The sequence below is a fragment of the Brassica oleracea genome, chromosome C5 (genome assembly GCF_000695525.1).
Source record: "Brassica oleracea var. oleracea cultivar TO1000 chromosome C5, BOL, whole genome shotgun sequence".
NCBI classification, from domain to species: Eukaryota; Viridiplantae; Streptophyta; class Magnoliopsida; order Brassicales; family Brassicaceae; genus Brassica; species Brassica oleracea.
Window position 1 is genome coordinate 8,486,313 of NC_027752.1, and position 20,480 is coordinate 8,506,792.

The 20,480-nt window shown below is 40.7% G+C and overlaps 5 protein-coding genes across 7 annotated transcripts; 2 read left to right on the top strand and 3 right to left on the bottom strand.

The window, feature by feature from the left end:
* Positions 1 to 6,237: 6,237 nt before the first annotated feature.
* Positions 6,238 to 8,686, bottom strand: LOC106292659 (telomere repeat-binding factor 4). 2 transcript variants are annotated; one of them, XM_013728293.1, is made up of 6 exons: positions 8,365 to 8,686; positions 7,382 to 7,617; positions 7,227 to 7,311; positions 7,034 to 7,114; positions 6,603 to 6,888; positions 6,238 to 6,496 (listed from the first exon to the last, which is right to left on the bottom strand). In XM_013728293.1, exons 1-6 carry the CDS (start codon positions 8,512 to 8,514, stop codon positions 6,465 to 6,467), a joined length of 870 nt encoding a protein of 289 aa, XP_013583747.1. In that variant the 5' UTR covers positions 8,515 to 8,686; the 3' UTR covers positions 6,238 to 6,464. The 2 variants fall into 2 exon arrangements, with proteins under 2 accessions (XP_013583747.1, XP_013583746.1); XM_013728292.1 differs by having other exon boundaries at positions 7,013 to 7,114.
* Positions 8,687 to 8,954: 268 nt separating this feature from the next.
* LOC106293860 (mitochondrial import inner membrane translocase subunit TIM23-1) lies at positions 8,955 to 9,676 on the top strand. Its single transcript, XM_013729495.1, is given in 2 exon segments — positions 8,955 to 9,110; positions 9,112 to 9,676. Coding segments are annotated over 2 exon segments (555 nt in total). The 3' UTR covers positions 9,511 to 9,676.
* Positions 9,677 to 10,333: 657 nt separating this feature from the next.
* On the bottom strand, positions 10,334 to 13,222 carry LOC106344428 (U-box domain-containing protein 35). Its single transcript, XM_013783811.1, has 11 exons — positions 13,066 to 13,222; positions 12,904 to 12,995; positions 12,693 to 12,814; positions 12,401 to 12,616; positions 12,133 to 12,325; positions 12,004 to 12,060; positions 11,833 to 11,910; positions 10,969 to 11,740; positions 10,569 to 10,895; positions 10,435 to 10,473; positions 10,334 to 10,359 (listed from the first exon to the last, which is right to left on the bottom strand). The coding sequence occupies exons 1-11, from the start codon at positions 13,220 to 13,222 to the stop codon at positions 10,334 to 10,336; spliced, it is 2,079 nt and encodes a 692-aa protein (XP_013639265.1).
* A 569-nt stretch (positions 13,223 to 13,791) lies between these two features.
* Positions 13,792 to 16,746, top strand: LOC106295547 (protein phosphatase 2C 7). Its single transcript, XM_013731472.1, has 4 exons — positions 13,792 to 15,095; positions 15,491 to 15,844; positions 15,919 to 16,024; positions 16,104 to 16,746. Exons 1-4 carry the CDS (start codon positions 14,352 to 14,354, stop codon positions 16,436 to 16,438), a joined length of 1,539 nt encoding a protein of 512 aa, XP_013586926.1. The 5' UTR covers positions 13,792 to 14,351; the 3' UTR covers positions 16,439 to 16,746.
* A 553-nt stretch (positions 16,747 to 17,299) lies between these two features.
* Positions 17,300 to 18,473, bottom strand: LOC106294059 (50S ribosomal protein HLL, mitochondrial). 2 transcript variants are annotated; one of them, XM_013729678.1, is made up of 3 exons: positions 18,372 to 18,473; positions 17,928 to 18,016; positions 17,300 to 17,826 (listed from the first exon to the last, which is right to left on the bottom strand). In XM_013729678.1, the coding sequence occupies exons 1-3, from the start codon at positions 18,421 to 18,423 to the stop codon at positions 17,353 to 17,355; spliced, it is 615 nt and encodes a 204-aa protein (XP_013585132.1). In that variant the 5' UTR covers positions 18,424 to 18,473; the 3' UTR covers positions 17,300 to 17,352. The 2 variants fall into 2 exon arrangements, with proteins under 2 accessions (XP_013585132.1, XP_013585131.1); XM_013729677.1 differs by having other exon boundaries at positions 17,300 to 17,829.
* Positions 18,474 to 20,480: the final 2,007 nt, after the last annotated feature.

Below are 20,480 nucleotides of genomic sequence, written 5' to 3' on the forward strand. Positions count from 1 at the left end.
AGGCGAAGTGACAGAAGCTTGGAAATGATCTTGTAGAGGACGTTACAAAGAGCTATTGGACGGTAATCAGCGACTTTCTTTGCATTTGAGGTTTTTGGAATGAGCCTAATGTGAGTGTGGTTCAAAGTAGGGGGCAAGACTCCTGTTGAGAAGAACCTCTGAACTTCAAGAACCACTGATGAACCCACCACTTCCCAGTGAGATTGGAAGAAAATGGCGGAAAAACCGTCAGGGCCCGGGGCCTTGTCAGGATGAATCGCAAAGAGAGCTTCCTTGATTTCCAAAGGTGTAGGATCTTTCATTAGATTCTCATTGCATTTTGATGAAATTTGTGGTTCGAGGACACTGGAGATTAGGGAACTATCCATCCATTGGTTAGCTGTGAAGAGCTGCTCATAGTACTGACAGATAAGTTCCGCTATTTGATCTTCTTCAAACGTTGTCTCTCCTTCATCATTTTCAAGTACTGATAAGCGATTCTTTGCTTTTCTTCCTTTAGACATCGCGTGGAAATACCCAGTGTTAGAATCTCCCAGAGTGAGCCATACTTGTCGACTCCTCTGTCGCCAAAAGTCCTCTTCAGCCTTGTAGGCTTGAAGAAGTTTTGCATTGATCTCGTGGAGGTAGGCCTCATCTGGACTTGGGTTGATCATTGCTGTTTCAAGCTCGTCCTTAAGGTTCTCTATAGCTTTCCTGCTATTTATCTGATGTTCCTTACTCCATTTGCAGATGGCCTTTCTACAAAGATTAAGCCGGGCTTCAACACAGAGATGAGTATACGTTTCCCATAATCTTTTTAACCTTCGTGTTGTCTCTTAACCTTCTATCATATCTGAAGATTCTCTTTCCTCTCTTCTTTTTTGTATCCAGGAAAGAGAGGAGGGGTCTGTGATCGGAGCCTTCGAAGTTGAGGTATTGGCTTCTGCAGGAGGGAAAGAGCTCTACCCAGTCGCTGTTACACATAGATCTGTCTAATCTGCATTGAACAACGTGAGTCCCCCTTACTCCCCTCCAAGATAAGTAGTTCCCAGAGTGTTTTGTGTCGAACAGATCAAGCTTTGAGAGAAAGGATCGGAACGCGCAGAAAGAACCTTCTGATCTTTCTAGTCCTCCACTCTTTTCGTTGTTGTCCACAATCTCATTAAAATCTCCCGTGAGGAACCAAGCTTCATTTGCATTCGGGTGGAGATCTGCTAGAGTGTTCCAAACCGCTATCCTCTTTGAGTGATCAGGTTCTCCATACACGAAAGTAGCATGGAAGCTGATTCCTTTGTTTGTTATTGTAGTATCAATGAAGTTATGAGAGGTTGAGCGGATGGTGATGTCGATGTCTTTTTTCCAGGTTAGAAGGAGCCCTCCTCCTCCTGGACTATGCGGAGAGACCATGCAATACTTTTCCTCCATGATGCCTTTTAGTTCTTTCATGACCACACCATCGGGGTTTTTTGTTTCTGACAGGAAGATAATATCAGGAGCATTCACCTTGCGAATCTCCTTTAAACGCTGGATTGTTATGAGATTCCCCAACCCACAACAATTCCAGCTCGCCACGACTAAGGAGCCGGGTGTTGAGGTACGTGAAAATCCTTCTTTTTCTTTGAGATGGCCGGGATAAGTCTGATGTTAGGATGATTGGCTAGATTAGAAGGACCTGCAACATTCCTCTGACTTGCCTCTTGTTGTGGATTTTCGATAGCTGTGACGCTGACCGGTGAACGACGGTTAGGAGATCTCTGCGCCCTAGCAAAGTTTCTCTTCTTTGAACTTGCTCCTTGCAGGGCTAGCGGGCTGGACACTGTTGACCTTAGTCTGGCCGGTTTGAACCTCCTTCTATTAGTTCTCCTTAAGGTAGTTTCCTCTTCTGTAGGAATTCTCTCCTCCTGAGCTTCCTTGGGCTGATCTGTTGTATTAGTTCCTTCTGTACTCATGGGTGCAGAGTCAGCTAGGAGCTGGGGGGTTGTAATATATATTGCCCTTTCCTGAGGAGGTGGAGTTGGGAACATTGCCTGGTATCTTGCCACCGCCGCTGTTAAGATACGGTCGACAGTCTCCTCCATCTGTCCGTGTGCATCCCCATGTAAGACTCTTTGTCTTCTCGCAGCCGATTCGATAGGGTCGGGGCAGTTAACGTACTGACGTGTTACCTCTTGCAGATCATCCATGATTGCTTCCCTTGTAGGGGGTTGGTTTATGGGGGTATGGAGTTGATCTTGCACTTCCTCGATAGCTAGTGGGGCTCGCAGTGGAGTTATCTGTTGTATAGCAGGGGAGTTTACTTCCTCCTCATGTGTTTCTTTAGGGTACTTTTCTCTCCATTGCATCATTTCCTTCTGTGGTAGGGAGAGACGGTTGTTAACCTTTCTTTGTGGTCTTGCTTCCCTGGACTTCACGTGTTGTGGGGAGATATGAAGCGGACCATTTACCGAAGTTCCATGTTCTCTAGCCCTTTCTGAAGACTTGTGTTCCATATGGAGGGAGGTATCCGGGGGTGGTGCTCGTGTTTGCTTCGTGCTTACTCTCTCTCCAAATGGTTTTCCATGGCGATCTACCCGTGCTTGGAAAGGTTGAGTTACCGAAGGTAGATACGCCTTCTCCTTACTCTCTGTTGAGGAAAATCTTTCTCTGTAGGACTTTGTCCCCTCGGTATGAATTCTTTGATTCTTGACAATATCTTGATATGACGACCCTTTCTGTTGATTTTGCATTTCAGCATCTCTTCTCGAGGGGCAGTGAGCGCTTTTGTGGGAAAGACGTTGGCATATGGAGCAATGATTCTCAAGACGTTCGTACTCCAAGGTGATGTGAGCTTCTTCTCCCGAGTCAAATTCAATAATTGTTTCTTTTACCAAAGGTTTCAAGCCATCAACCAGGACTCTAACCCTTGCCGTTGTCTTTGTAAGCTCGTGGTTCTCCAGGGTTCCTAGTTCTTCCCCAATGTCGCTTAGCATGCGATCTTGCCAGTAGTGCAGGGGAAGGCCTCGGATTTTGATCCAGAAGGGGATCTGGGATGGGAAAGAGGCTGAGATAATGGGCTCCCATCGTTGCAAGATAACCATCCAATAGTCGAAATGGTATGGCCTGTTATCTAGGACTCTTTTTAGGTCTTCTTCTCTGTCGAACCTGAACTGAAAACAGTTGTTTCCTAGGTCAAAACCCAAAGCTCTCCCTTGGATGTTCCATTGTCGTGGGAGTGAAGGAATAAGAGCCCAGATCCGCTGTACTTGAGGGTTTGTCAGACGACCAATCAGGGTACGAGAGTTATCCCTGATGAGAGCAGATGTGTCTAGGCACGGGGCTTTTATCCTTTTGATGGTTGGTTGATCTGACTCGCGTAGAGCCCCTTTGCCTTTTTCTGCTTCAGTGAAATGCCTTGCCATCTCCGAATCGTATAAGAGTGTCACCGAAGAAACCAGATTTGTAACTAAGTCTCTAGATTGCGAGACAAGAAAAACCACCCGAGTAAGCAAACCGCGAAGGTGAGATTCTACTGGAGGAGTAGAGGTCGACTCCTAGTAGCTGCTCTTAGTGGTTTGAGACACGATTCCTGGTGGATTAGGTTCAGAGAGCTTCTTGAGACGTAGAAGGTAGTCCTTGTGGTATCCCGTAGACAAAACGGAGTAGAAGAGGGTTTCTAAAACTACACCAAGCTCTTTGGAAGCCAAGATTCACTCAAGATTTGAAACTTGAAAAAATGAGATCGTCGAGGGTGTCATTTTAGGAAAAGAAGTAGGGTTTTCACCGTGGCGTGTTGGGGGAAAAAGACTACAGACCTTCTAATTCCGGAAAGGGGGAGGACTCGTCACTTTCCTTGGGAGATGCGCCTGAAGCCATAAGTCAGCTCCTCGTGTCCCGTGCCTGGGAGCAGCTTCTCTATGCTCTTCTCCTGAGACAAGTCGCTTCGTCGTCTTCCGTCTTTAAATCCCTTTAAAACAGCAGGCTTGGAAGCTTTCTTCTGAACCAAAAATTAAAAACTTCCTTTGGAAGGCTTTAAGTTCAGCTTTACCAGTTGATGAGGGGTTTACAAATAGAGGAATGAAACCTGAAGAGTTCTGTCAGCTCTGTGGTGTTCATAAGGAGACAATAAATCACTTTCTGTTTACTTGTGAGAATGCGAGGCAAGTGTGGGCTTTATCTAATATTCCTTTGCCGATACTGGGGTTTGATTCCGATTCCATTTATGCGAATTTGAATTACCTGTTTTTGATGATAAAGCATGGAGGTAGAGAGTACAAGATTCGAAGAGCAATACCGTGGTTGGTTTGGAATATTTGGAAAGGATAGAAACCGATTTTTATTTGAAGGGGTTGTTCCTAATGCTAGAGATGTAGTTGAAAGGAGCTTCGAAGATTCAGATAATTGGTGTTGTGCTCAAGCGTGTGATAGAGAGTACAAGATTCGAAGAGAATCAACTTAAGAAAGTCGAGTTTGATCAAAGGTACAGTTGGTCTCCTCCGTGTTCTGGTTGGAAGAAATGTAATATTGGATTTTGCTGGCTAAAGAATGAAAAAATGGTTGGTGCGTCATGGGTATTAAGAGATGAAAGGGGTATGGTCCTACTTCATAGTACAAGACTTTTTACTCAGTTGGAGAATGTGGATCAGGCTAAGTTTGAGGTTCTGTTATGGGCATTTGAAAGCATGTCTTCTCATCATCAGTCCCATGTTATTTTCGCTATGTCTGATTCATCTGTGGTGGATATGTTGAACAATCCAAGAAGATGGCCAGTATTCTATCATCAGTCGTTTGTTTTGCTGGCCAGGTTAGATAGAATTAAGGAGTGGAAATTTGTCTTTGAGGTACAAGCAGCTAACAGTGGAGCCTTCTTCATTGCTGAAAGTGCTACTCTTTTTTTTTTTTTTTGAATTAAAATGTTAAATTTAAATTCAAAAGAAAAGAACTTTTTACATCATATGTGTTCTTAGACCATCTTTTTTCTATCTACATCACCTATTACAACTTCAAAATTATGTAATAACACCAAACTTCTTATCATTTCCTATCTAGTTTCAAACCAATAGGCCATTCCTTTACCAATCTTCTTGTCTCCGTTCCTTTACACAAGAGTGAGTTTGTTTCTCATGTTCTTATCTATCAGTTTTATCAGCAATGCTATTGGAGAGGCATCTTCTCCATGTCTTCTTCTGTTTCTTTCTCTCCATACCATATAAACCGAGGCTTGAAACACATACTTGATAATGAACAACTTCATTTTCTCCATCGAAGTGTCTCTCATGATTCTCATAATCCCTACCCAGCTGACTGTAAATTTGTTTAGCAATATACCTTTCATCAATGCCTCCCAAATCTGAGCTGAGATGCTCCTTTGTTTCCATCAGATCATTACAGAGAACACACGACACGTCAAACCCACCATTCCAATGTCTATTGCGATCACCAGTAGTAAGCCTCCCCTTCATCGCCATCCACAAGATGAAAGAGTATCTCGGGGTAGCATATTTAAACCACACTTCATTATGCCAGTGACATAGTTGATGCCTTTCTCTAGTGATTTGCCAAGTCTCTCCCTACGAGAAAACTCTTTTGTATTGACCCCTTCCATTCAACCACAATGACACATCCTCTTCTTGCGTCCTGCTAGCTTTATGTCTCTCAATTTCCTCTTCTACTCTGTTCAAGATCAGAACTCGGTGGCTTCTTCTGTTATGCTTCCAGCTATCCTCTACTGTTGCGTTTACTGAAATCCCCATGTCAATGTGACTCCCAACACTCAGTATATCTTTCAAGCATCCAAGAGAGGACCACCTTTCATGCCAAAATGAAGTTCTCTTTCCATTTCTGAAAGTGCTACTCATCCCGTGTTTGGACAATCTTATGTCGCTTGTGGTGCTCCTTTGTGGTTAGGAGAGTTCTTTGATTTTGAGAAATCCTTAGCCTCTGGTTAGCTTGGGTAGTTGGGATCCATTTTGGTTGTATAGGAGTAATTGGTTGGTTTTTGGTGCAGGTTTTATGCAGTTTCAGTTGTTTGGAACTGGTTATGTTGCCTTTTCCTGTTTAATAAGTTGTATCTCAAACGTTGTCCACTTTTTAATACCATCAGTTGACTTAAAAAGAAAACTAGCATGTTTTTCGCCAACTATGGTTCTCGGTTACTCGTAAGTTTAAAGGCTCTTATATGTTTCACAATAAAGATAAAAAAAAAATATTGTAGTTTTGATTAAAAGGTTAAAACATGACAACACAAAAAAAAAAAAAAAAAAAAAAAAAAAAAGAAAAAGATAAGAGCTTCAAAGTTATACTGTCATTTCCAGACCACATCATACACATTTCTGTTCTTGGCTAATTACTCCCAACTACCATTTTTTTTTATGGTAAATGAAAGAAAAGTTAAATATTGTTTTGTTAATGTTGGTAGTCCATTAAGAAAAGTAATGCAAGCTAATAGCCTAATTACTATTAGTCTTTATATACTCACTCTGTGCTTGCTTCTCTTTGTTCCCACAACCTCAGTTCAGTTCCACAATCTCTCCCCGACAACCTGCAAAAAAAAAAAAAAAACAAATCTTAAAACTATCACACACCAAGCCTTTTCGAGATGGAAGAACATCTAGGTTTTTAGAAAAGAGAGAGAGGGAGTCATTTACATCTTTCGTGCAGCTCTTCCGCTAGTAGTAGCATAATCTCAGCTCGTTCTGCAAGTTCTGTCATCCTTGCTCTATCATCTACAGCTCCACCCAACACTTCTAATTTGCCGTCTAACTCGTAGAGCTTAAAAGCTGCGGTTCCTGAAGCAAGAGCAATCTTCTCCTGCGAAACCGTGAGTCCTTGGCTGTTCCGGGGTTTCGCATTCGCCTCTTTTGGTCTCGCTGCTGGAACTGGCGTTCTCATTGTCAAGAAGCTATTATTATTCATCCTATACAAGTTCTGCGTCTGTTGTTTGAAGAAGAACCAAAACATAACACACAAAGCAGGGCATCAGGAAACCAACCAAAAATCGAACGCGAGGTAAAGTTTTTGCCTTCTTGTTATTCACGCAAAGCTTTTCAAGACTTACTCCTGATTTTAACTGGCTAACCTTTTCAAGTTTGCCCTGAGCAGCAAGCCTCCTCAACCTTGAACCCAGGACCCTTTTTTCTGGCACTTCATACATTTTTTGCTATTACACAAAACCAGGCCATTATCATGAATTTGATCATTACCGGTTAGCTGACAAATCCTTTATTGTTAGAAGAGATATGGAAGAATAGAGTTGAAAATTTATGTCTAACCTCGATGAAGTTGAAAATTGTAGTGACATCAGATCCATTAGCATCCTTCAATGCTGAAAGAGCTTCGAATATCATCCCATCATACCTTCCATTACATAACGGCTCATCAGAAATTTGTTCTTAAGTGCTGGCTCAGAGAAGAAGAAAAAACAAACCTGGGAGCATTCTTTGCATCAATCAACATGTTACAACTATCACCGATGCTCAAATCAGAAGATCCACTACGAGGAAGGGGAGGAGCAACTGGAGAAGAGACCGAACTAGGAGATGGAGTGGTAGCGGCAGCTGCAACGGCAGCCAGCTGAAAAGCGGCAGCTTTGATTTTTGGTGTCCGTACCTTATCCTTTGAGCCTTGGATGTCAGCGGGAACACTTAGATTACGCCATTTATCCTAAGAAAAAACATGAAACAATGGGGATGTTTAAGATTCTTGGTCATAGGTTCCCATATAATGTAGACACTGGTAATCTTCAAAATCAGAAAATTTCACTCTCTCAATGTTCACACAACACAATAAGATATCAACAAAACCTATGACGTACGAGGCAACGATTGAGTATAAATGGTTCTCCCAAAACAAGAAGCAGAAGGCAAAACTTGGCTTTAAAACACAACTTGCTGGTGGTTGAAAATCATAGCTAGAGTTAAGATTAAATCATTACTTGCACTTGATAGTGTTCAATAGAAGGAATCACCCAGCTCGGTCTGGGGTCAGTTCAAGACATTCCTTCTCTCAAGACAGCGCAGGAAACAACAAAAAGATTAATCAGCAGGAAGGAGCAAGCACATAGGCAACAAAATATAAAACTAGGCTCACTAAATGGTAGAGAAGAAACAGAGCAGACACTTTGACTGACTCACCAGAGAGAGAGAGAGAGAGAGAGAGAGAGAGAGAGAGACTTAAACCCTCTAGAAACCCAAATTCAAAAACTATTCAAGTTTTCATCTTTCATCCAAGAACTAATACTTATCAGCAAAAGTCCATGACTATTGATGCATAAACAGTCGACGTCCCTAAAGTTTTCTAAAGTTTCAAACTTTTTGCAACTCGGATTACAAAATCATACCAAATTACAAAATTTTCATACCAGCTGTGTGCCATGAGCTCGAAGAAGAAGAAGAAAGTAAATCAAAATACCTTGAGGTCGATGTTGGAGCGGAGAGAGAGGACACCAGCGAACTCAGGATCGCGGAGGATGTTCTTCCACTTTCCGGGTCCATGCTTCCTGACGCCGGCGAGCAACGCATCCTCCTCATCCTCCGTCCATTTGCTCTTCTCTTTTCCCATCTCTCCTCCTCTTCTTCTTTTCTTCCCTCTTCCCTCCGTCACCAGCTTCTCGCTTTGTGTTATCCACTACAAACACTTAATCGATTTCGTTTACCGGAAACAAAGAATCGGCGACTCTTCCCCCGCCGTCCTTGCTCCCCAAAGCTTCTCCCCCAAAGATTATTTCCAAATTAAAAATAAAAAATAAAAAATATTGTTTTTATATCTCTGAAGATCTATCTCAATATATGAAGTGGGTTAATATGGTGAGTTTCCCAAATTAAGATTCGAATCGTATACAGTTTTTAAAACTAAGGGGTCGGATATGGAAATAATTAAAAACCGGAAAGATTTTTGGGGGTGTAAATGTTATTAAATAAAACATCAGGGGTCAAACTCTAATTAGCTAAAACTTCTTAAACCCCTTAAAAATTCACAAGCTTTCTCTCCACTCCCTAACAATGGCGACAAATCATAGCTCCGATGACGAAAGCACGCGCCTTTACCATCCTTACCAGAGCTACGAGCTCCCCATCAAAGCCCAGCACCTTTACAAGCTCCCCACTTCCCCCGAGTACCTCTTCACGGAAGAGTCCCTCAAAAAGCGTCGATCTTGGGGGAGAGAATCTCACTTTCTACGCAGGAACCTGTTACCTCGGCGGGTCCGTAGCCGGAGCTGCAGCTGGAGTTATCTCCGGTGTCAAGAGCTTCGAGTACGGAGACACGACTAAGCTGAAGATCAACAGGATTCTGAACTCGTCTGGTCACACGGGTCGCTCGTTGGGTTGCAGGATCGGGGCGGCTGGGCTGATCTACGCGGGGATTGAGAGTGGCGTCGTGGCGTATACGGATAGGGATGATGTGTGGACTAGCGTGGTGGCGGGTTTGGGAACTGGGGCGGTGTTTAGGGCGGCGCGAGGGGTGAGGTCTGCGGCTGTGGCTGGTGCTCTTGGAGGAATGGTGGCTGGTGGGGTTGTGGCGGGGAAGCAAGTTTTGAAGCGGTATGCTCACATTTGAAGAAGAAGGAGTGGTCTTTAGGAGCAGACAGGCGTTTGGGGATCATAAAGATCGTAGCTTTGTCGGTTTCTAGAGTAGTATTCTGGATTTCATGTAGCATACCTAAATGGCCTGTGAACCTTTTTAGTTATATTTAATGATAAGTTTTACCGTTTGGTATCTTCTAATATACATGACTTCTTGCGTATGATCTCATACTCGTTTGGCGTTAGTTTCATCTTTTAACACTCTATAGTGTTCATGTGTTATTCACCAATGTTGGAGGGCTTATTTGTGTTTATAGTTGGCAATTTAATAATCTCTACTAGCATTTCTGAGTTTTTTTAAAAGCTCTTCTTGGCTTTTCTAGCTGGGACTTCTTTGTTGAACGTGTATGTATCACACAAGAGACATTATCCGAATCCTAGTTGTACTCGCCGGACATTCTCTTCAAGCTTTTCCAGGTAACGACTTTCACAACATGTGTTCTTTGATATAATGTGGATCTGTTGTGAACTTGTGCTTTGTTTCCCAATATTAAAAGTATTTTGCTTTTTTGCGTATTGTAACTGTCTCGAGTTCACAAAGTCCCTTTATCAGCTAATATTAATGGTGTAGCTCCATAAGCCTTTGTTCATTCTCTATGTTCTGGTTTTGAGTAGATTTTTATGAAAGTGTTTCTTTTCATGAGACCAAAAAAAATAAAATGTTTCATATACAAGATGGGAACTCCGACACTATGGGAGATGAACAATGAACTTTTGGGTTGAGCACAAATTATTTAAAGACCAACAAAATCTTCCTTCTCGTTTGTCTTGTTTCCATTCTTCTTGTAGGTATGGGATCAAGAGGAATTTCTCAATGCATCCACTGTTTACATAGCAAATAAAATGATTAAAATAAAGACTCATGAATCAAAGTAATTACAGGTTCTAAGAAACCAACCTGAGAGGAAGAAGATATTGGGGAACGGGGAACCGAGTTGTGAGCACGCGGCACAGAGAATATTCTATCGGAGTCATCTACGTCATGAACCGAATTGTGAGCACGTGGCACAGAGAATATTCTGTCGTCGTCATGATCCTCTGTTGCAATCTCCCTTAGCTTGCTCAGTGCAGGCAACAGAACGGTAGCAAGATCAGGTCTGTCCCTTTTCCGCAGCTCACAGCACTGCAAAGCCAATTGAGCTAGCACCTGAGTCTCTTCTTCAGGCCAGTCTGATACTTTGGGATCCAAAACTTCTATGAGTCTCTTTCTCTCAAGTGCTTTCTCCACTCTATGGCTTAATCCCATCGCTGGCATAGCTGTGAGGATTTGCAGAAGCACCACACCGAACGAGTACAAGTCAGACTTCACTCCAAGCATTCCCGTTTGCTGGTACTCGGGGTCAATGTAACAAAACGTACCTGTTTCAGCCAAGTTGTCCATTGTTAGAAGATGGAAAGATTGGTTTTAAATGGTAAACTGAAAGTTATTTACCGGCTGCAGCTGTCATGTGGTAATTGGTGAAGCTATCAGCAACAGCGGGAGGCACCAACCGAGCCAAGCCAACGTCACTGATTTTGCTATTCAAATGTCTGTCTAGCAGTATGTTTGCTGGCTTCAGATCTCTGTGCACTAGTGGCTCAGGTTTGGCCTGGTGAAGGAAAAGAAGCCCTGTGGCAATCTCAGCAGCGATTCGAAACCGTTCTCTCCAAGACAGTGGTGGAGTGTTGTCTTTGCAGAAGAGACGATCTTCTAGCGTTCCGTTTTCCATATACTCGTACACGAGGCAACCATACTCGGGGCAAGCACCGAGGAGGATCACCATGTTAGGGTGCCTCATGCAACTCAGAACCTCAACCTCTTGTTGGAACTGCTTCAGGCCTTGTGAGACGTCTGACTTCAAGATTTTGATAGCAACGGAAGTGTTTTCGAGAACGGCTTTATACACAGGTCCATACCCTCCTTCCCCAATCTTTTGAGCATCCGAAAAACCGTCGGTTGCACCTTCGACATCTCTGATGCTATATCTTCTGTAAGATACGTTGCTGGCCATGTCCTGTTCCTTGAACCTGGCCTGCATCTCCACGAGTCTTCTCTTCTGCTTCTCCATTTCCGCAAGACGGCGCGCCATTTCAGTAGCTTGGATCTGACTCTGTGTTTTATGCTTATCCATCTCAGACATTGCCCTAAGCATATCCCTTGCTACCTTTGCTTCCTTCAACTTTACAGATTCGGCGGCAGCGCTTGGTCCTTGAAGATGAGGGGCCTACACGCATATTCATTCAGTGTCTGATAATTAGTCACACATCTCTGGAAGGAAACTTTGTCAGTTGTGCACATGGAAGTAAGTAATCTTACACTTTCTCTGCCCATGGAAACATTATACTGTTGCAATTCGAGTCTCAATCTTCTCACCTCTGCTTCAAGATTATGATTCTGAGTATATTTATGCACACAGAACGGAAACATCTCAGTACCATGAACTTGACATTCATACCAAATCTAACTTTTTCTGAAACGTTTATTTACCTGTTCAGTGATATAACTGCTCCCAGAAAAGCGTTCCTCTCCATCGGCTAACTCGGACTACAGATTTCCAAAGAAAATGTCAAACACGCCAGGTGTGGATTTGAAACGTTGTGAGAATGTTATACTTACCATGGATGTGGAAGAGTGAGAGCTTCCTCCATAGGTTGATCTACCTAGGATGCTGTAGAAACTCGCATTTGACTCACCACTGTGACCGCTGGGAGAGAGTTCATTGCTAAACCTTGAGGGAGAACTCCTAATTATAGATGGCGTGAAATGAGCTGTAGGTGGAGAGAAACCTCCGTTTAATGCAGGAGATGACCTTCAAGAATGGCAAAAACATTAACCAGACAGAACCGGATGACAACTTTTTATGTTTGATTAATGATTGATTTACCTTCCGGAATCACTGAAAGTGATGGAGCTTGCCGGGCCAGGATCGGATATGGCAGAGTGTGGGTGTGGTTTTGGAGGCTGGGGAGAGTGTTGAGGTGTCTGAGGCCTACTCGCTGATTTGCTTGTCAATAGCTTGCCTTTAGACACAACAAAGACAGCACATGTATCTGGAGTTGTTTTAAGCAGAGTCCCTGGCACATCTACGGTCTTAAACTTCCTGATTTAAGACACCATCACAGTGAGTTTTTTGAAGAAGTTAAAGGCAGGTTATAAACGAGAGTTAAGATAGATACTTGAGGAAGGAGTTTCTTGCAGTGGCTCCAAGGACTATATTTGCAATGGAGTTGTTGTTGATGTAGTCAACAATTGCACTTGCTATGTCAATATCGTGAAGCAGAACCTCCTTTGCCATAATCTATATAAAAAAAACACATGTATGAGCGAGCTCAGACTTTGTTTGTATAAATGTGAAGGAGAAAGAGTGGATTTGATAGGATCTCTAACTCCTTTTCTAGCGCAGAAGCCTCTGAAGGGAAGGAAGAACTGATGCGCTTCTTCTTCGTTGTCTGCTTCTGTGTTCTCTTCTGCACCAATTCCTGTTTAAAGTTTTTCATTAGATGATGATAATGGTATAGACAATGATGAGGATGATGATGATGCCATTACTCAGTTTGGTTTGAACATGGAGAAGGATACAGTTTGGAGAATTGACAACAATATTCTCAACAGCCCACTTCAAAGCGTGTTGGCTGTTCTTGTCTTTGTCAATGGCTATGGCGGTAACCGCATTGCTGTCTTTTCCTTTAACTCTTCTTGCAGCCATCCTATTCTTTTTCCACCTTGAGAGAAAGAAATGTCTGAAACTTGTTTCTCAAGCAAACATATAAAGACTTTTAAGTCTCAGGAGGAAGAAACAAGGAGACCCGAACGAAAAGGGAAGAAATAAAAGAAACTGATTTGAACTGTTCTGTTTGTTGAGAAAATTCAAAGCTTTTAATGGTGTTTGTAGTTTACTAATTATAGTAATTTCTTAACAGCTTTGAACAGTAAAAATGAACAGAGAAGCAAAAAGAAAAAAAGAGAGGACTTTTTTTTTTTAATTTTAGTTGACTCATATTTTTGGAAAATTCCATCTTGTAGAATTGTAGTATATTTGGTAGACAAGTCTTGTGGTGTTCTGTAAAGATTAAGTTAATGATGTTTATCTTAATAATGCATAGAAAACTAAAGAGAAGGTCATCTGTCTAGCCATTATTGAATATAGAAGAAAGCTTTAATTAATTAAATAATTGATTTGGATCAAACGTGTTAAGATCAAGGTCGTTGTCACATAAAGAATTTGGGATTCCTAATTATTCATTTTTTCTTTTCTTTTTATTCTGTTTTATCTTCTTTTTATTGTGGGGGTAGTAGTAAGAGACCATTAGATCCAGGAGAACCCATGTTTCGTTTTGGAAAGATAAAAGAGCTAAAGGTTTCAACTTTTTAGGTGTGATTCATGAAACCCTCTCTGTTATTGTCCTTGCTCTTCAGTTTCACCTGATCCTCTGTTTCTGTTTTTGGATAAAGTTCCTAAAGTTTTGAGCTTTGTGTCCTCTCTTTTGGCAAAAAAAGGCTGATCTTTTGGGGGGTTTGGTTTCTAATTAAGGGTCTGTGTGTGTCTGGTCTTTCTTGGTTTGGCGAGGTCAAGAGCTATAGAGGATCTTAGGAGTGATCAAAATCCCATCAGATACAGAGGATCCATCCATCGCGTAGATCCGTCAGATCTGTTCACCAAAGGTACGCACTTCTTCTTGATTCGCTACTCTTTGGCCAAGCTAGTGTGAGCTGAGTTGGATGTAGTATTATCACTAAAGACCATCAGACCATGACTTAGAGAAGGAGGAGTAGAAGAATATGAAGTTTGTGTAGCCGTTAAGGTGTGGTGGAAGTAGCATAAGAGTAGCTAGCTCATGGACGAGATTTCACCAGCAGTTGCACTGACTTTGAGCTTAGCCAACACCATGTGTGACTCAGGAATCTCGTCGACTTTAGATATCACCGAGATGAAGAACGTTGCTGATGCAGTTGACATGTTGTCCCATCAGAAAGATCAAAGTTACAGTAATGGAGAGGTTGAACATATGATGGAAGAAGATGTTTCAGAAGACAAAACACTAACTGAAGCTAGATCCTTGTCTTCTGATATTGGCGTAGCTGTCCAAGAATCAGAAGAAGACGAGGTACTAGTATCTGATGATGCGACTATTATAAGCGAGGGTTTAATAGTTGTGAACGCTAGGTCTGAAGTAACTTTGCCAGATACAGATAACGGGAGGGTTCTTGCTACTGCGATTATCATAAACGAGACAACCATAGATCAGGTTCCCACAGCTGAAGTCCTTATAACGAGTCTGAATCACGATGTGAGTATGGAGGTAGCAGCTTCAGAGGTAGTCATTAGGTTGCCTGAAGAAACTCATCATAACGTTGCAAGAGGAAGCAGGAGTGTATATGAACTTGAATGTATACCTCTTTGGGGCACTGTTTCAATCTGCGGTGGAAGATCTGAAATGGAAGATGCTGTCACTGCTTTGCCTCATTGTCTGAAAATACCCATTAAAATGGTTATGGGGGATCATGAAGGGATGAGTCCAAGTCTCACACACCTCACTAGTCACTTCTTTGGTGTATATGATGGCCATGGAGGCTCTCAGGTATGCTTTAAGGCGTTATATTGGTTTTATCAATGTTCGATAGGCGGTAATTAGACGCTTTATAGGAGACTATTGATTAGGCAGGCGCCTAGACCAATTTTCTAAATGACTAGACCATTTTTTTAAGTAATCAGTCTAGAAAAATCGTTTAGCTTAGGCTCAGTTTACCATGTAGGCGGGTGCTGAGGCGCTGTCTAAACCGATTTTTAGAACACTGGAGTTTAGCAATAGAGTGGGTGACTACTAGGAACCTGGGACAGACGTTGAAGTTATGTTTTCTTGCCAGTTTGCCATAGGTTGTGTGTATTTGTGATATGGGTTTTACTCGAAATTGGATTCTTTGCAGGTTGTTATGTAATATATGATGGCTTTGGTGGAAATGGGATTCTTTGCAGGTTGCTGACTATTGTCAAGATAGAATCCATTTTGCTTTGGCTGAAGAAATCGAACGGATTAAACAAGAGTTGTGCGAGAGGAACACTGGCGAGGGTAGGCAGGTCCAGTGGGAGAAAGTCTTTGTCGATTGCTATCTGAAAGTTGATAATGAAGTTAAAGGGAAAATCAGCAGACCTGTTGTTGGTTCTTCTTCTGATGAGATGGTTCTCGAGGCTGTTTCCCCTGAAACCGTGGGATCAACTGCTGTGGTTGCTCTGGTCTGCTCATCACATATAATAGTCTCAAACTGTGGTGAGTCAAGAGCGGTCCTGCTCCGTGGCAAAGACTCCATGCCTTTATCAGTTGATCACAAAGTAAACAATACTCCTTATCCTTCAATAGTACAAGATTTGAGAATGTTTCTTTATTTCTTATCCTCTTTTTGCAGCCAGATAGAGAGGATGAGTATGCAAGAATAGAGAGAGCTGGAGGAAAAGTTATACAATGGCAAGGTGCACGTGTTTCCGGCGTTCTCGCCATGTCAAGATCCATCGGTATGTCAAAAAAAACTGCAATTACTCTCTGCAAAAATCATTACATTTCCTCAAGAGGTATGTTCTGTATCTTTTCCAGGAGATGAATATCTGGAGCCGTATGTGATACCAGATCCTGAAGTAACGTTTATGCCACGAGCAAGAGAAGACGAGTGTCTTATCTTAGCCAGTGATGGACTTTGGGACGTGATAAGTAACCAAGATGCTTGCGAGTTTGCAAGGAAACGGATCTTATGGTGGCACAAGAAGAATGGAGCATTGCCTTTAGCTGAGAGAGGTGTAGGGGAAGACCAAGCTTGCCAAGCCGCATCTGATTATCTCTCCAAACTCGCTATTCAGAAGGGAAGCAAAGACAATATCTCTATCATAGTGGTCGACCTGAAAGCTCAGAGAAAGTTCAAGACCAGATCTTGAAACAGTGTACACTCCAGCTCTTACAATACTATATAATTTTTATTATTTTTTAATTTCCATAAGTTTTACATAAAAATAAGAAGTGAAAATGTCGAAGGGAAGAAGAATTAAGCCTTGATGATGGTGATGAACTGATGATAGCTAAAGTCCATTCCTTTTTCTCATGGACTTGAATGTGTATGGTTGTTATGTATAAGAAGAATAGAAGAAATGTCTTCTTTTTTTTTGTTGTCTTATAAAATGTAGATGGATATGTTGTGTGATGTTGGAGATGTGGCTTAAGGAAAATGTAACTGGAATTTATCTCACAGTAATCTTAATACTTTTATGTAATTTGTCTTCTTCTATGTATATACTTACTGTATTAGAGAAATTATTGTCTTTGCTATTGTTGTAACAAGGGATGATGCTATAAACAGATTTTTTTTTAAAACATAAACAATGCAGGTTAAGAGACGGTGGTTCATGCAACAATTACAAGTCTCTCCATTTTCACAATGTTTTTTCACTAGGGAGCAGAAAGTAATAACTAATTGCATGAAAGACCTTAAAGCATGTTTATCCGGGGTCTTTAGTGATGTTCTTATTGCGTGGATCCCCACAATACCTTTAAGGATCGGTTACAAAAACTACTAATTAAGAACTGATTTTAGTGAGTTTCTTACACTGTTCGCGGACTCCACTGATTCGTGGCGGCCCGCAATTGGTTTGCTTTTTAATTTTTTTTTTTAGACAAACAAAAATTTAATGGGGTTTCTTAGGGATAAACATGTTGTTAGAGATGGGGACTAAAAGAATATTAAATTACCTTTTAATTAATCAAACTGAAATCTAAATGCTGAATGGAATAAAGTAGCATAATATAAAGAGAGAATAATAATAATAGGAGCTGGTGCAAGAGTGGTGTATAGTCCTCAAACAAGGTCCTGAGCCAAAGCAAGGATCTTGAGCTGTTTTCTGAGACGCAGCTCGTGCGGGACAGGACCAAACACACGGGTACCAATCGGTTGGTAGAAACCACCCGAATACTCTTTCGTGGGTTCCTTAATTCCCAAAATAACGATGGCGTTGTCATCAAAACACACTTGGCTTCCATCAACACGACCTTTCTGCATCTTAGCACGAACAACCACACCGTAGACGACATTCCCTTTGCGCACTTTACCTGAATCTATGTGATCTTTCCAGTTGAACTTTTTACCTATCGGTACGGCATCAAATTTCCCTCTCTTTTTTTCTGGTAATCCCTGTTTCACTGAACAAATGATGATATCGCCAAGTCTTGCTCCTTTCTTTCCCCTTAGAGATTGAATGCACACCACCTCCTTTGCACCCGAGTTATCCACCACTTTGAGTCTCGTTCCCATTTGAATGAACGTCCTTTGTTGCTGCTGCCAAAATTGGAAATCATTATCAAGGGACACACAGTTCACATGTTTTCTCTGATTATGTAAAAAAAAAAGTTTCACCAAGGTCATAGGATATTAACCTGAGACAGGGTGCTTCCACTCATCATTCCAGTGGAGGAACTCATCAAACCAGAGAAAGCATTGGTAAGACCTCCAAGCAATGAACGTCCTGCTCATGATGTTGACCAATCATATCAAGACAACATGAGCCACACAAAGATTCTCAGCAAAAAGGTTAAATGAGCATGGACAAAAGTTTTACTGTTTTGGTCTACATTTCTAGTATTATTATTTTCATGATAAGTTCTCAAGATCGAATTTATTAATTAAACCAACAAACAACACATCTTCTCAAAGATCGTTTCTAAAAATATATTTTACCGACCAAACTTAAAAGATGTATAGTGTAGGTTTTGTTTTTTCTTGGAAGAAGTTAACTTTACGAAGAAAATCATACTATTAAAACCAAAATTTAATTAGCGAGTCGCTATATGAGAAAGCGAAAGAGATGAAAACGTGTTTACCTTTGGTGAGTCTGGAAACTAAAGCTGTCGCCATTCCAGTGGAGGAACTCATCAAACTAGAAAGGTTTAGATCTAAATGGTTTTGAGTGTTGAACAAACAATTGTGCTTAGCTACTTTAAAGGAGCTCCGAAATATTAGGGTTCTCGTCTTAATGATCATACTTAGGCTTTGTGTAATGGTAGAAAAGGGTTTAGTAAAGTGAAAAAAAAAAAAACAATTACAGCGTCAAAAGTGAACGTCTCGGAGTGGTTATTGGGCTTGTCTAAAAATCATGTGGGCTTTTCCCGCGCAGGTTTGGATGCTGCAAGTTTATATTATTTTCATTTTTTATTTCCTCTTCAAAAGCAACATTTTTAAGGAAATTGTTTCTATTAATCACATATTCTTTTTTTTTTTTTTTGACAAAAAATTAATCCCATATTCACTAAAACAAGTAATCTAAGCTGTTGTCTTCTTGGTTATACATCAGAGGCGTAAGAAAACCTTACAAGAGCTAACTACCGATCTTTTTCCGGTTAGTTTCAGTTTTTCTATTGAATCTGTTTCTTCATCTTATGTAAGTCTAACGAAACTTCTGGTTTCTCTGTAGGTGCTTAGCATTCAGCAACTTTTCAAAATAAGTTCTCTGTACTCGGACGACAAGTACGGCACACATAGCGTTCTTCAGAGGCAAGTGAATAATATTTTGTATTCTTGATATCTACTTTCATCTGGTTTATAGAACAGTTCGAGAAAACATGTTCATTGGAACTTTGCGCATATGGACCCACAACAAGACAGACTGAGGTTTCAGACAGAAGTAGTCTCTAACTGATCGATCTCTCGGACACTTTCGGACTGGGAGATCAGTACTGTGCTTTAAAAACAGAGCCTGTACACAGGACCGGCGGTCTGCAGCAAAAATAAATAAATCTCCAAACTAATATTTTAAAAAAAAAATCTAATTGATATTTGCTTTTTTAAAATAGCAGAAGTATGTTCTAAAATAAACCTGTGATAAAAATAAAAATACTTTCATATAAAAAATTGGATTTAAAAATACATGTAATTTTTCTTTAAAAATTAGAGTTTTATCTATTAAAATTTCACTAGTCATTACAACTGATAATTCACTAATAACAGCTGCAAACTTTCAATGGTAGTTATATTAAAAAAAAAATTCCAGAAAGGCACATGCAAAGAAACCATACATACATGCAATGTCCCCTAATTAAGCCTGCATTGCATGTATGTATGGTTTCTTTGCATGTGCCTTTCTGGAATTTTTTTTTTAATATAACTACCATTGCAACTTTGTAGCTGTTATTTGTGAATTATCAGTTGTAATGACTAGTGAAATTTTAATTCATATCAATAAAGTTTTAACTTCAGCATTGCAATTTAGAGGTTGAGTTTGATGGAAAACTCAAATTTCCGGTTTTGACGAGATAACTCAATTTTACGGTTTTGACAAAAAAACTCGATATTCATATTTGACAAAAAAAAAAAATTTACGGTTTTTGAGATTTTGACGGAAAACTCAATTTTCTCATACTCGAACAAATTAAAAATTTCAATATACATTTAAATATTGTATAATTTAAACCCTGTTTTATAGGGCTAAATTGAAGGCCTATAAAATTGGAGAAATTAGGTGAATACTTTAGAGGGGAGGGAAATGTTTATGATTGGGAGGGGGGGAAGGAGGGGAAATAGGGTATGGAGTTAATTTTCTTAGATTTGGTGGGTAGAGAGCACAAATTTTCTAAAATTTAAAGTTAACTCTTTTTAGCCATATTTCAAAAGTAAATGATAGAACTAAAGATTTTGATACATGTTTAGCGGGCTAATCCTGTTAGATTGAGTCGATACCAACATTCCTATTGATTATCCGTCCCCAACATCTTCTTGCGACGTCTAAAGTCATGTTTGTGCGCTTTTTCCTGTTTGTATTGGCTGTGGTTCTTGCCATTTTGCTTTTGGTGATAACCGATCAATGGTTATATTTCTGTATCCGAGGTTGCAAGAAACTCCTGTGGAGGTGTGAGTCAGTGAGTGTATCATTAATATTTTATGTTTTCATCTGCTTTCATTTATCAAAAACAGATATAACCTTTTATTTTATTTCT

Bases quoted from the DNA above. Each gene is read 5' to 3' on its own strand.
- LOC106292659 (XM_013728292.1), bottom strand. From the start codon at position 8,514: ATGGGAAAAGAGAAGAGCAAATGGACGGAGGATGAGGAGGATGCGTTG. The intron at 7,618-8,364 runs GTATTTTGATTT...GTTTTTTCTTAG, and splicing joins GCTCCAACATCGACCTCAAG to GATAAATGGCGTAATCTAAG. The intron at 7,312-7,381 runs GTTTGTTTTTTC...ATGTAATGGAAG, and splicing joins GATGCAAAGAATGCTCCCAG to GTATGATGGGATGATATTCG.
- LOC106344428 (XM_013783811.1), bottom strand. From the start codon at position 13,222: ATGGCTGCAAGAAGAGTTAAAGGAAAAGACAGCAATGCGGTTACCGCC. The intron at 11,911-12,003 runs GTAAATAAACGT...AAATATACTCAG, and splicing joins GCAGTTATATCACTGAACAG to AATCATAATCTTGAAGCAGA. The intron at 10,474-10,568 runs ATGACGACGACA...CCGCGTGCTCAC, and splicing joins GGAGATTGCAACAGAGGATC to AACTCGGTTCCCCGTTCCCC.
- LOC106295547 (XM_013731472.1), top strand. From the start codon at position 14,352: ATGGACGAGATTTCACCAGCAGTTGCACTGACTTTGAGCTTAGCCAAC. The intron at 15,845-15,918 runs GTAAACAATACT...CTCTTTTTGCAG, and splicing joins CTTTATCAGTTGATCACAAA to CCAGATAGAGAGGATGAGTA. The intron at 16,025-16,103 runs GTATGTCAAAAA...TATCTTTTCCAG, and splicing joins CGCCATGTCAAGATCCATCG to GAGATGAATATCTGGAGCCG.
- LOC106294059 (XM_013729677.1), bottom strand. From the start codon at position 18,423: ATGAGTTCCTCCACTGGAATGGCGACAGCTTTAGTTTCCAGACTCACC. The intron at 18,017-18,371 runs GTAAACACGTTT...CATCATGAGCAG, and splicing joins AGTTTCCAGACTCACCAAAG to GACGTTCATTGCTTGGAGGT. The intron at 17,830-17,927 runs GTTAATATCCTA...CAATTTTGGCAG, and splicing joins GTGGAAGCACCCTGTCTCAG to CAGCAACAAAGGACGTTCAT.